Consider the following 14793-nt stretch of genomic DNA (forward strand, 5'->3'; position numbering starts at 1 on the left):
GTGTGATCACACAGCGGGGCTCTAAAACATCTGTGATTGAACATTGATTGCAGTTGTCAGACAGTGAGATTTAATTCCTTGATAGCCCCTTTGATCTGACAGTGTTTAAACCATACTGACTGTAAACCCTGAGAACAACAAGACGTATCACACTACCTGTTAAGAACTCTGCGTGCAGAAGTCTGAGTGGTTTCCATGTTGAATTTAGACACATGTATGCGTCTCTCATTAGGTGGTGTGTTTGCTGTGTTGCACACTGGTATATACACACATGCACACTGTTTCCACTACACGAACACATTTCATTTGGGTTTTTTATGACAGAATTTACAGCCAAACTAACTTAAAAAGCCTGACTAAGGGAATCTAATCTTACCTATGTGATGTAAGTTAAAGGGTATATTCATGTAAACTCTGTAGACATTATTCATATATAAAGTTGCACCAAGGAAATGGCACAGACACATATGCAAAATTATAATTTTATGGTTTCACAATTTCAGGTTACACGTGAAACCTGCACAGGATGGAGGCATAGCAGCTTTGAAAGTGTGGTGACTGTTTTCACCATTAGGGGGCAGTGCAACATTGTTTTGATATTCATCTTACCTGACACGGTCCTGGGACTGTTTACTGACATCCAGTGGTGGCGTAGCAGTTCAGAATCATGCACGCCCAGAGCACAGTAACTGTAGTCGACTAAGTGTTGACAGTGTACGGACCAGCCCCCCAGCTGACTGCAGAACAGACTCTGACTTCTGGGCCCCAGCCCATGAGTTTTCCTGTTTTCTCCTGCGTGAAAGCAGAACAAGGCAGAGGCGGGTGGGACCCAGAATGCCATAGAAACGCTGCACATTGTTCCCAGAGCTTCCTCTTCCACATTCCTGGGTTGATAGGGATCTGGGCCTCCTGTGCAGGGGTATTGTTCTAAGTCAGCAGCACCACAGACCTGGCCCCAGCAAGCCACAGCTGCCTTCACCGACCATTGTGGTGCTCAGGCCTAGTGATGGCTATCTTTACCTCATCAGTCCTCTCTCTCTCTCTCTCTCTCTCTCTCCTCTCTCTCTCTCTCTCTCTCTCCTCTCTCTCTCTCTTTCTCTCTCTCTTACCAGGATCTGCTGCCTCAGCCTCTCTGCATCTTTGCTTGGGCCTCAGTCTTGCACTATCCCAACAAATGTCCTTTCTTGCAACTTAAAGCATATTCTTTTCTCTTGATCCCGATGGATAAGGTTTTTTTAATGTCTTTACGTTTTTAATATTGTTTATAATATGTTTTTCATCCTGTCAGGAGTTCTGATTATAACTATAAGTTAGGAATATCATTAGAGGTCAGAAAATCACACGGGTTCTCTGTAAGATCTTGGCATTTATAATGATAATAATAATAATAAATGATACTTCATTTCTAGTAGTGTTGTGGAAGTGACTGAATACTCAAAGGACTAAATCCAACGCTGAACACAGTACACAATACACATTAAAATCTTTACTGTAGTAGGAGTCTGTGGTCTGCTGCTCTGTACGTCCAGTGGAACCAGAATAATTGTTCCATCAGCAATATAACTATCAAGCTAACACTGCCATCCTTTGAGGCCTGTGCTCTTGTAAGCGGGGGGCTAAAAATCTCCTTTCACCCATGTTATGTTACGCTACTTTCTCTGTATTGTAAAGGTGTAAAATGGATTTAACGGTAAATGAACGCAGTTTTATGAGGAGAAAACTAAGTACATTCCATTTATCAAAACATTTGACAGCTTCGGAGTGATTTCAGCGTCGGCGAGCCAGACTCCGGCTCTAAGAAGCTTTCTGGTGGTTTGCCATGAAATCTTGCTGAGTGTTTTCCTTTTTACCTCAGCAATTTGGGGCTTGTCAGGAGATTTCAACAATTTGTTTGTGCTGCTGGATGTGTTTTCTGCCAGCTGGCCTCTAGAGGGCAGCGTTCTGGGAAAAACTGTGGTGCTGTATCACTTCTTTCCTCTTTGTGCTTACTCTGCAGGCCAGGCATGGTGCCGGTTTAATGTTATACAAAGGAATAGTTTGAATCAATAGATACCTGCACTGTTTTTATAGTATCTTTAGAAATCACACAGGGAAAGAAACAGAAACGGAGAGTGATGATTTTTTTTTTCCTCCCTCTCCTTTATTTCCCCTCTCAGGCTCTTTACATGTATACTGAAACAATTACATCATCTCACTGACATGTTCACACGCTGCAGTGGAGGGTGTAAGCACTTGCCTCATAAGTTTCTGACCACACTAACTGGTCTTACACTGGTAGACTGGTGCGTTTTTGCCATAGTTTCTTAACCCAAGAAGTCATTTTCCGGTGGATACTTGAGCACGAGAACAAGCCTCAGAAATAAACTGATTATAGTTCTTTGAGATCTTATTCAATTATGTGTTGAATATAGTTACTGCAGACTTATAAAAGCACCATGTTATCCGCCTCACAGTAACTATTATAACACACACTTGAATGGCCTTAGATATATGTGAGAAACACATCACAGAAGTTTTCTTTAATGAGTCTCTATAGTGGAGTAGGTATCACGTCTCTCCTGTAGCTCCACACTCTGCGTGGATACGTTTAAAATAATGTTTGAGCTTGCATTGTTTTTACTGTGACACTAACACAACTGAAGCATAAAGTGTCTGTGTCTCATTTAACAATCTCACCACAGTCTTTGTCTTTAGGATAAAACTCTTCTTCTTTCTATTCTTTCTATGAGACATGAGTCATGTTTTGTCTGTTGTGCAAAAAGTTAAAAACCCCAAAACAATTCCTTACTTGGACCATTTTTGCCACCTGACACATGTAAGCACATTCATTCTCCGTTTACCTCTGATTCAGTCCAGTAGCCGGAGGTTCAACTTTCTTTGCCGAGCGTATTGTTTACTTTGTGTGTTTTTTTTTGCGCAACACAAACAACATGCACACACCTTGTCCTGCAGGAAATAACAGCCTAAAGTAACACTTCCAGCCCTTTTACATCACACTGAGTTGCTCTATTCAATACTAATTTATTATGGCGGGTATTGTTTTGATTTGTATTGTATTGCCCAGTTCTTTTGTTGTGGTGCATAGTTAATGATGAGTCAGCAGAAATTGCTCATCTTAAAGGTGTTTGCACAGTTTGCTGCACACTGGTGCGACAGTCATCTTTAATTTTTTGGAGTGTTACAGCTTTGTGTTGCTGTTGAGGACCGGCTGTGTTTGTGCATGAATGGCCCTTTTTTTCAATCCCAGAGAACAGCAAACTGATGATTTCTTCAGGCAGCGAGCTTTCATGAGAGTCAGCAGCACAGCTCAGTCCCTCTTACTCCTCAGCGAGGGATATTTGGAAGGGTTTGAGTTTGCTGCAGGTACAAGCTGTGCAGCCAAGCAGAGCACAGCAGTCTGTCATCACCCCGTTTCACAGACCCCATCACTTTACTCACTCCTGCTTCTCCTCGTCATAGCTCAGCACAGTCCGGCAGAAGTGAAAGCTAAGGGAGGGGCGCTCTTGCTATAAGAGTAAGTTAGTAAGAAAACAAACAAGCATTTGTGTTTTGTGTATGAATGCTAACAAGAAGCAGCATTCTGACTACGATAAGGACTATCAGTGAATGCAGACATGCAAGTGTAGTCATCTCGGCGTTTTCCTACTTCTTATAGTATCTGTCAATCTGCTTCCTCCTCCCTCGGTCTCTTGAACTGGTGAGCAGCACAAGCCAGCAGGGTGTGGCTGGTGTCGTCTCTGTTGTGATTGGCTGGTGGCCCAGGCTTGTGTTATCTCCTGTGGAACATGTTCTAGTCCCACCCCAGATAGTGCCAGGCACTCAAACATAGCCCTGCCCACTCACAGTTACATCACGACCCATGAAAAGTGCCATGTCTGTTTGCTTTCTGGGCTCACTGTGAGCAGACAGGTAATGTCGCAGCGCAGGAGGTTTCTCACTCTGTCACGCTGGCTAGCTCCAGTAAACAACTTCTCCTCTACTAGTTGGTCCAGACAAACAGCTTCACAGAGCCTGACGGGCAGTGTCTCTTCTGGTGTGTAGGGGCAGATCTCATGGCCCACACATACAGGCTCTGACAGTGACTGTGTAACTGCTGCATGTAGGTATCAGCTGGGACGGTGCCCTGTCTGCATGCTTGTCTGTAAATGTGGCAGACGGACAGTTTGTATGGGAGAATGTTATGGCACAGGCTATTGGACTACACACCCGAGTGAAAGACAGAAAAAGTCTCGTTGAACATGGAGTTTCTGAAGAGCCTGGTCCCAGCTGTCATCTCCGGGGACGGGCCCTCTGAACATGGGGGAGCCTTGCCCAGGGACACGGGTCCTCGGCTCCTTCGCATGAAACGACTGGGCCTGCTGGCCATGGGCCAGACCATTGAGGAAGATCCGGTTCATCCGGTGTTAGAGGTAGATCCGGGGATCGGCTCCTCCAGGCCTGCCCGCAGTAACCGATCCCGCCTCAAAGGTACAACTGACTCAAATTCACATTGATGCAGCAGTTATCTATCCTGATTTTGTCTTAATCCTTTTCTGCTAATCAACTAGACCGCTTTAGCAGAATTTAAATTTCTGGTTAAGTCTCTGCTAAGCTTTATTAACATGTAATCAAAGGTTGGCTTTACACCCATCTCATCCCCACCCCCTGTACGCACAAATTACATGCGCCCTGTTTACATTCAGAATTGTCATTGTGATTGATTGATGATACCATCATTGGGTGGGTTTGATGCTCATCTGTGCTCTCAGCGCACAACCAAATCTCAACTGTGGGTACGTCAGAGAGACACGTCTGTTCTCATAGTATATGCAAACACACATGGACAAGCTGCAGAACAGTGGAGACTGACTACAATACAGTACAGTTAGATGATGAATTATGCACTACATGATTAAGATTTTTTATGAATTGAGCATTTCCGCAACACGAACTTCCCTTACAGCACACAGAGTGATGCTTTTGTCAGGAGAAAGAACAAAGCCTGTTTGCATCAGATAATGTGAGACAGGAGTCAACACTGATAAATTAAAGTTAAAGCAATCTAGAGGTGGAGTGGTTTGCACTGATAAACATCATGTTCTTTATTCAGCTTAGTTAGCCATCCAAAATGTGACCTCACAGCAGTATTTAACAGGAGCGACCAGACAGAGCTGAGCGGCAGCTGGTGCTGCAGGATACCTGTGTCAGATGTGTGAAGGGTCCAACAACACTTACACTGGCTGCAGGAACCAGAGCTAAGGCGAGGTCACAGCCTGTTTCTGTTCTAAATGTGAATTCATTCCCAAAGCAGAGAGTTTCATAAATACATTCTGCCCAGTGCTCCCAGTAAACCCATTAGCTTCAGGCTGTTTTCAGCAAACAAGCTCTGCTTAAAGCATCACTTAAATCAACCGTCTCAGCACCAAACGGCACAAAGTTAGTGAACATACATGAAAACTTAAAGACCAAGACACAGTTAAAAAGACAGAAGATTTGATGCTGGATGTGAAAACACAGTTGTTTGCTGAAACATTAACAACTTTATATGTTAATAATCTATCATGGCTGTGTGTTTGAGTTTGTCTGGCAGAGTGGCCCCGAAGAATAAAATGAATGCAGCTTTAACTTGACATCAAGCAACCTCTGCTCTGTGTTTAAAGTTCTTTTTTTTCAGGTTAAATTATCTTCAGATTAATTCAATTTTACATTTCAAATTAGTTCCATATTATTAACAAAGTTAGGTAGTGATGTTACGGTTTAAAAGCGTTATGGGAAAGATGCAGGTTCTGTTTTCGTAAAGCTCAGCTGTTCCACTGGCTAACCGATTAAAAAAGTATAAATAAAATAAATTTTAGATCACACTCAGTATCTGCAGACAATCTGTATTTAGGCAAAAACAAATGTGATCTGGACCTGCTAACTGTGACAGCAGTGTTGCTCCTGAAGCAAGAGTTGTGCTGACAATCCTCTGATGTAAGTCTACTGTTGTATCTATGGATACAGTAGTTAAAGGTTGATTAGATGCGTGTACACATACAAATTATGTGTGCGTGCAGGACGGCCAGTTTGCAGCAGCAGTGGGGTGATGACTCGTCGTCAGTCTCTCGGTGTATTTTGGCTTTTTTTTTTTTTGCAGGGCTACCTGTCAGAACACGCTTGCTCCCTGTTTGCTCATGGCTAAAGCATGACTCAGCTCTCACTTCTGCTGCACTCACCTAGCCTGTTAGCCTCTCAGAATAGGACTTGTCAGCTAACCAAACTAACCCACAATAACACTGGTAGATGTTTGAGGAGTTTTTGTCGAGCTGTGAGGACAAAATATATATATTTTTAAGCTCCTCATATGATGCGTTCAGCTAAGAGTGACGGTGATATGTTGATATTCACATTAAAAGACAGTGAGATGACTGGATTGGGCAAATTGTTTTTCAAATCTTTTCTTTCTTTCTTTCTTTCTTTCTTTCTTTCTTTCTTTCCAACTAGGAAACATCCGTCATATTAGAAAAGTCTCCTTTTTACATCATGCTGGTCGTGTCAGGGGTCACAATGGTGAGTTATGTGATGAAAGAGGTGATGTGATTACTACAGTAGTTGAGGTAAGGAGAAGCATATAGAGGTGGTACAGTGGTGTATTTGTACTGAGATAATTTGCCCTGTGTTTTAAATGGGAGCAGAGTACCACTCCCTTGTTGCAGAACTGGCATAGCCTGAAGTGGTTTTTAAGGTGGTGCTGCTCTTTTCTTTCTTTGCACACAGTGACATCAGCAAGTTGCTGGATGTACAGCCGGGTTTTCTTGGGAAGGGTTTGATTGGGGACAGTATTTGGTTAATGGGTGTAGCAGGCTTCCTGTTTGTGATTTGGGAGTGTTTGGAGCATGTGACTGAACATGACTGGTGCGCTGGCGGGTTGTGCTCCTTCTTAACGGCAAATGTGTGTGTGATTTCTGTCTGCAGGGTGTGTGTCCAGACAGGCCTGACAAACATATTCATCTGCTTTCTTAAATGGTTATCAGCCCACTGTGGTGAAACAAACCTCGTAATGGTGCAGCTGACTGTGCACTTAGTGGGAATATGGTGTCATAACTGTGAAGACAAATGCCGTGAATCACTGTTAGTGCTTTTTATTTTTTGTCTCCATCCGGCTCTCTCAATAAATGCTCCTCCACAGTGAACAACTTGAGGACAGCTCATTTGAAGAAGTGCTATGAGTAATGAGCTGACCTTTTTGTACCTGCGTTAAGAGGAGTTTTAATTCAGATTTGCACAATGTTCTGCTCTGTCATTCCATGGAGACTCTAAAGCGTCTGACCCGAGAATGAGTCTTCGCTGAAATTAGTTACCTCTCTTGATTTGCCAGGCAAATCTGAGGAATGACTTTGCTCAGTCTCAGCATGACCAGAGGAAAAAAAGTTCTCTCATTGGGTTTGAATGAGTCTGTGCTTTGTGCAGGGAGTTATTTATAAAAGTGTGTGATTATTCAATCCTGCAGCCAGAGAGCATTATACCATGCAAGTTGGCCTAGTCTTTTTTTTTTTTTGTGAAAAGGTTTAAAACCCTTGTCTAAATGTGCAGAGTTTGTGTCCTGATAATTATTTGCAGGAGGTATGAAATAGCTTGTTCCTGACTCAAGGGAGCGCTTCAAAGTGAGGAGCTGTGCAGGTCGAGTTGTGCTGCATACCCAGACTGCTGTGATGGATCTAAATGGCGTGTCCTCTGCAGCCCAGGCACCACCGGGGAGGTCAGGGATTGAATTACAGCTCCTATCGATTATTGTTCCCACCACTGCCCTTCAGAGAGGCCAGAACAGGAAATGCATCCTCCACCCTGTGGGCTCCTGGGAGGAACAGCTCCCCGATACCGTCTGCAGTAAGGATGGCTAGCTGTCAGTCACCGCTCCCACTTTGTGAATGGAGCTACTATAACTCACCAGGGTCGTGCATTTAGTTGGGATTATTTGATCAGTGAGCTCTTCTTTCCAGGAAGTCGAGTCATAATGTTGTTTATTTGAAGTCCTCAACTTACGTCAGCCGTGTTGGACAGAAGCTCTTAGCTCTAATGTTCTCAGAGACGTGATATTGTCTGTTATCCCTCTGCATTCCTGAAACAATAAAGCTGGTTGACTGAAAACAATCCATGTAGAGGTCTCCGCATGCTCGTATGTTAACTGCTTTGCTGATGAAGATAAACGCTAATTCTGTGTACACATACAGATTCTGTCAGATAGTCCTGCCTCCTCCTGCTGCTAAAGGCTTCTACCTTAAAACCTTATTTTAGCTATTCTGAAGTAATGCTTAGACATTGTCACACAAAAGTGGTGTTGACTGATCGATGAGCGTATTTCCTAAAGATTGGGAACTATTCCCTTCATCCGAGTCCAATTTTAAATGGAATCTGTTCAACTGAGTTTTGTTGATCACCCAGTAGTGGTGACATTGACATGACAAACTTCCAAGATTTCATCAAATGAAATGGAACGACATGTAATTGCTGCGAACGCGCAGTGGGATTGTAAAGAATCTGTGCTTGTTTATTACAAGGCAGAGTTTCACAGTGGAAGCCTGCATCAGGCTAGCACCAGCCAAGGCTTGACAAAGCATTTGCTTGTGTTGTGTTTGTTTGCAATGAGCTCTGCCTCATTTTGCATAACTTGTGTAGTGGAGGACATGTGACGGAGGGAGAGACTGAGGGCGAGAGAGAAATGAAGACTAAACTAAAAAGAAGACAAAGAGCATTTGTCTTGTGCAGCCTTCCCAGCGCTGCTCCCCTCAGAATATTTTGTTAACAAACTTAATCCTGTGCTTGACTGCATATTACTTGATGTCATGTGGATCTGTTTTTAAGTGCGAGGGCAGGAAAAACGACCATCGGCGCAAGATTAAAATATCAAATGAATCAGGTGTGTGTCTCTTTGACACACACACACACACACACACACACACAGTGGGCTGTTTGCTCACTAATGCAGTGTGTAGCGCGATTGTGTATCATTCTGTGTGTTACTATGACTGGTAGCTTTTGGACGGAGCAATGATGTAATGCCTATGACTCCATTGGGTGTGAACGGTTAGTTTAGCAAATAGATGAGCTGTGATTGCGATCATGCCATGATCCCAGATTAGAAACTGGTACAAAGTATTACTGTCCCTCCATGTCCCATGGTTTGGTTTAGTTTGGGGAATTTTTTTAAAACCCTTCCATCTCCTCTCTGAGTGCAGCTGAAGTATAGTTTACTTTGTTTTCAGGATGTGCAGACGTATATAAATTACAAATAGAATATTTTGGTTATTTTGGGGCAGAGATCTGAATTATAATAGGACTACTGTTTTTTTTTGTGTGCACTCCCATGTTCAATTTATCCTCCCTTCTTTTTCCTCCTCTCCTCCATCCTCCCATTCTTTCCTTTCCCTCCTACTGCAGTCAGGGATGACGCATCAGTATTGCTGTGGAGCTTACAGGAAGTGTCGTTTTGATAGGGCAGTGGAGAGGCAGCACAGTAGCAGCTCTGACATGCGTATGCATTGCTGAACCACGGCCAGGGAACACTCGCAGCATTTTGATGACATCACCCACCCCCACACTCTGCTCCTGCCTCCCTCTGTTTGCTGTTGAAACAAGCTCTGTCTCACTCAGAGAGAAAAGAGCAGGCATCAGTAAAAGAACAAGAGCTCGCTGGGAAGAGGAGGGGCTGCTCGCGAGCAAATGGAGAGGGAGAGAGCTTTGAGGGGAGGTGGAGGGTGGCTGACAGTGCTAGCGGGCTAGGACTGGTACACACACACATACACACAGGAAGAGAAAGGAGAAGGAATATTACCGTGTATTGTTTAGACTTCTATCGTGAACTGTTCTGCTGCTGTTTTCTCTCCTGACAGGAGCAAAAGTTCTCACGCACTTTTGTCCTTTTGGCTTTCTGGATTTTTCTGTGCTGAAATGGGGATGAGGGACTCTGTGGATTGGCAAGGGGGCAGCGGGCGCTGGGGTGGAATACTTCTCTAACTAGCCAGGCTGCGCTCGCTCTCTCCTCTTCTCCCAGCGCACTTTCACTCTTCCGTCAACTAGGTGGTAGAGGAAACAAAGTAGTGCCACTTCTTGGATCTCCTTCCTGAGCAGCTGTTCGCACTGTCGTTCAGGATGATGCCTTCACCTGTCACCTGTGGAGCGTAGTGTCCAGCTCCAGTCAGGAGAGAGGAGCTGCAAGTGTGACAGATTTTTTTTTGTTTTGTTTTGTTTTTTTTGAAGGTGTTTGTTTTTGAGAAGAGTGGAGTGTTTGGGTTTTATGAAATGAGAGCGACAGGAGACCTGTAAAATCTGTGCCTTGTGGTGAAGCCTAACTTTTGAGAGCCGCCATGCTGAGCCTGCAGGATTCAGTCTTCTTTGAGATCAGCATCAAATCTCTGCTCAAGTCTTGGAGTAGCAGCTGTGAGTACCTTTTCAAGCTCGCACACATGTTTACATACCACACTTGGCCACCAGACTTATCTACCACACACCGCCAGCAGGACTCGGTGCAGAATAGTGCACGCTTGCATGCAATCCATGCTCTGAGATCTCCTATCACCTGCCTCTATGAGAAAGTAGTTATTAATGGAGTTGTCAGGATGACGGATTGTGTTTAGTCCAGGTTTAGCCAAGCTGTTTTGATGTGTATGCAGGTGGGAGCGATGAAGTCTACCCTCCTCCCCCCTGCTCATCATCGTTCCTCTGGCTCCTAGTTGTCCCATAGATAATGTTTCTGTTGGTGTGCATCTGCTGATGCATAACACAAGTGGACTTCAAGTACTCTTGAAGTTGCTGGCTCCTTCCAGCTTTGTCTTTCCATCTTTGCAAACTTTTTTTTTTTTTTTTTTCTAACATCTTTAGTCTCTCTCAGCAGCACTCAACACACTCTTCACCCCCCCACCTCCTCTTGTTTTTCACTTCTATAACCCTCGTCTCTCCTCCCTCTTGGAGCAGCTAATGTTTCCCTACTATTGATCCATCTTCTGGTTCCCTCCTATTATTAGCTTCCCATAATACAGACCATATTACATCAGGAATCACAAAGGCGCTGCCTCTTCACTCTCATTGAAATGTAGTGATGGACAAAGGTGGATGGCAAACGGTGATCAGAGCTGCTGCTGCTGCTGCTGCTGATTCATCACACTCGTCCTACCTGCACTAATAATTACACAGAGACATAATGCAATTTGCAGTTTGACCTCACACACTTTTTTTTTTTTTTTTTCTCTTCCTGCGTTTACATTTGGATCCTGGACTGCAGCTTTAATGATTCTTCATGTTACGAGGTGTCTGCCCAGTTTTTCACAGCACATAGCCGACACTACAGAGCTGCGCTGCGAATGCAGGACCTCACCACACAAACTCTGACCAAACATTCCTCTTGTCCCAAACAGGAATGTTTAGCTTGTCTTTGTCGATGGATCACCATCTGTCCTGGAATGTGTAATTTGACGTAACAATATTATGATTTAAAAGTGAATTTTCCTTTTATTTTAATCGATTGAGAAACTGTTTATGGATAAAATAATCACAGTTGAATTTGGTAAGTCACTAAATTACATCATTTGCAACATTTCTCACAATCCTAGTTCACCTTCTCTACTGCTTCACAATACATCATCGTCGTCGTCATCATCATCGGATGTAGGGAGGGAAAGCTGTCAGAGTACAGACAAGACTGACTGTTGACAGGTTTAAGACTTCAATAGATGCTGATGAGAGCATTACATTATCATCACATTAGCTTTCATTAGTTTCTCTGACACACACACACACACACACACACACACACACACACACACAGTCCTGCTGGTAGTGATTAGGAATGTGTCACACGAGTTTGTTCTAGATATGTGCTCTATGGTAACTACCAGTGACTTCACCACGATTGTATTTTAATCAGGAACAATCAGCAGAACACAGATTCAGGTTGTTCCTGAACCATTTATTGATTTATATATAAAAAACATAAATCAATAAAATAAAAATATCCCTTTAGAAATGTGGATTGATTGTTTCATGGAGGTAATCATCCTGTTAATTATCAGGGTTTCCCGTGGCTCGTTACAGCAGGTGGGCTGCTGAACATAGAGAAGAGTGTCTGTGCTGATGTAAATAAAAAGTCCTAAACTCTAGATATTTTAAAGCTTCAGTGAAAATGAGCACAGGCCCTCCATCACTCAGTACAGGCTGTGTGAACGTATGTATGTCAGTGGAGCATGAGACGGATTGATTGCCAGCCGTCAGGGTCGGTGTATTAACAGTAAAAACTGTGGGTAACGACTTTCAAAAGTAAACACCAGAGCGTTTCTCTGTGTGTTCTCCCCGTCGCTCCAGGTGCTCGAGTTTCCTCACACAGTTCAAACATATGCAGGTTAGGCAAATAATAAACCTCCCCATCGCTCGTAGGTTTGAAAGTCTGTTTGAACGTACTTGCCCCCCGTGACAGATTGGTGACTCGCCCACGGTTTACCTTGCTCCACGGCCAGTATTGTGTTATCGTGTCGGGCTTTAACTCCGATGACCATGATTAAGATATATCATATATAAAAAAAAAAAAAAATACTGTGATTCAAGACATTTCTCACAAACACACATAAACCATTGTTTTGAACTTTCATCTGATGTCTCTGCCAAAACACGGAGGAATGATAAGACATTCCAGGACATTTTGTAACTCTCTCTCCTCAGGGTGATAAATAACTGAGAAATTCAGAGAACATATAAAAATGTTTGTACTCTGCCTCACTGAAATATCTGATCGCTGGCACTGGAGCCGGGTCTGTTCCACATTACCGTTAATCCGCTAATTTCAGTTCGACGGGGGTTGTTAGCGTTAAACACAGTTTTATTTTTTAAATACGTAGGAGCACATGACATTACAAATATTCCATCAACAGGTGGGAAACTACTTTTTTTTTCCCCTCCATCTGCCCTGCTTTCTAATTACTGCCCCTGTTACCCCTTTCTCCCCTGTCCTGTGCTGATTGCCACTTTTTCATCGGGCCTCTCAAACAAAGTGGGGGGGGGGCTAACTTCAGAAACCCTCACTATGTCCTACTATGTGATGCTTTTTCTCCTTTATGTTATTAGTAGAGAAAATGTTGTTGAAGGTTTCACTTTGTTGTTTACTTCTTTAAACTGAGGAATATTTTCAGCAGTTAATATTGAGGTCAGAGTGCGGCCCTTTGGATGAGAGCGTGTCTTTCAGCTTCTGGTTTTTATATTTTTTATTTTTTTATTTGGAAGAGGTAATGGCGAAGAATAAACCAGTAGCAACTTGTCAGAGACTGAGCGTGTTGAGACAATCGAGCAGAATTGGCACCGCCACGCCACATAAACATTGGCAGTGATTCTTTTGTCTCTCTCTAAAAAAGATGGACTCACTCATCATGGCCCTGCATTCCAGCGGTACGTGTGTGTGTGTGTGTGTGTGTGTGTGTGTGTGTGTGTGTGTGTGTGTGTGTGTGTGTGTGTGTGTGTGTGTGTGTGTGTGTGTGTTTGTGCTGTTGTTGCTGGTTGTCCTGACAGGGGAAGTGAGCAGGCGTTAGCGAGGGCTTTTGTTTTAACTGTGACAAGGTGGAGTCACTGTTGTGTAATCCTGCTCTGTTTCTTAAGCACAACCGTGGAGCTTTTGGCAGCGTGCGCCTCATAGACCTCACACAGCAAAATGCGATAAGAAATTTTCTTCCTACAGCACTTGAGCTGCAACTTGTCAGTTCTTCCTATCAGAGCTGTAGCTGCAGCGTGTCTGTCCTTTTAAAGCTCAAATGTTCTGAGCCCCCAGATGCCAGTGTTTTCTTGGGCAGCAGATTTAAATTTCTTTCAGGCTTCAAGCGTGTTTCAGGTTTTTTCTGGCAACATCTGTCAGTAGATTCAGGGACAAGCCTTAAAGCGTGGGGCAAGCCCATCTTTTTTTTTTTTACATATTATTAAAAACGCATGCTTGAACTTTTGCATTTAGATTTGAATGGGGAACCAAAGATGACCTCAGGGTCAGCCACTGAGTCACTTAAGTTTCAGTCGGTGCAGTCTCTGCTTTAAAACAGGGGAGTTTGGAAGCAACCCTAATGTTTTTTTTTTTTTCAATTATTTGCTAAGATCTGTGCAGTGTGGTCAGTTTTGGAAGGAAATCAGTTTGGCATGTCACAGATGACTGGCATGTCCTAATGAGAAAGAATGGAGGAGGAGGAGGAGGAGGAGGAGGAGGGGCAGCGCTTGGCCCAGGAAAAGATGCGTTGCGTCTTTCTTTTCTTTTTTTTCTCTCATTTTGCCGTCAACTGAAAAAGTACAGTGTCGGGGTATTAATTTGTGTGAACCAGTCAACAATCCAGCCAGCCCAGGGTGCGAGACAAAAGGAGGTTGGAGGGGGTCGAGGACACGGCACTGATTGGATATTAGGAGCTGGCTATGTGACATCATTGGGGATGTTGGTGAAGCACAGTAAACAAAGAGGGAAATGCTTGAAAGGGCCTCTGTGCTGCTGGACAGCATGACCACAACACAGCTAACACTCGCCACTACTCTGCCCCTGTCACCTTCCCGCTTTCATTTGCTCCACAGAAAATACTGTGATTAATAATTTATGATTAATTTAATCATTACAATTAAATTTAGTACATGTAAACATTTTTTTTTTTACTTATTTTTGAAGATGTTGGAACAAACGGTGGCCCAGGGCATACTGAAGAGATAGTTTTGGGTTTTTAATGGTAGCTATATTATTTTAACTGGTTTACATGTCTAATTATTTAACAAATCAATTGATAACTAACTAATCATTCTGCATTATCAAGTAAAAATGATGACGGTTACAGT

At 43.4% G+C, this 14793-nt stretch overlaps 1 protein-coding gene across 15 annotated transcripts in view; it reads left to right on the top strand.

Moving 5' to 3' along the window:
- Positions 1-14793, top strand: part of fryl (furry homolog, like) — a 64971-nt gene that overhangs the window by 6523 nt on the left and 43655 nt on the right. For 3 of the 15 annotated variants that reach the window (XM_056378060.1, XM_056378063.1, XM_056378064.1), the window contains exons 1-2: positions 3904-4467; positions 6463-6528. The exons of 2 other annotated variants lie outside the window; for them this stretch is intronic. In XM_056378060.1, coding sequence (XP_056234035.1) covers positions 4239-4467; positions 6463-6528 — 295 coding nt within the window. In that variant the 5' untranslated portion in view covers positions 3904-4238. Of the gene's footprint in view, positions 1-3902; positions 4468-6462; positions 6529-9538; positions 10396-14793 lie in introns of those variants that run through there. 10 more of the 15 variants (XM_056378061.1, XM_056378062.1, XM_056378075.1 and 7 more) reach the window with 7 other exon arrangements.

The sequence above is a fragment of the Seriola aureovittata genome, chromosome 6, assembly GCF_021018895.1.
Source record: "Seriola aureovittata isolate HTS-2021-v1 ecotype China chromosome 6, ASM2101889v1, whole genome shotgun sequence".
NCBI lineage: Eukaryota > Metazoa > Chordata > Actinopteri > Carangiformes > Carangidae > Seriola > Seriola aureovittata.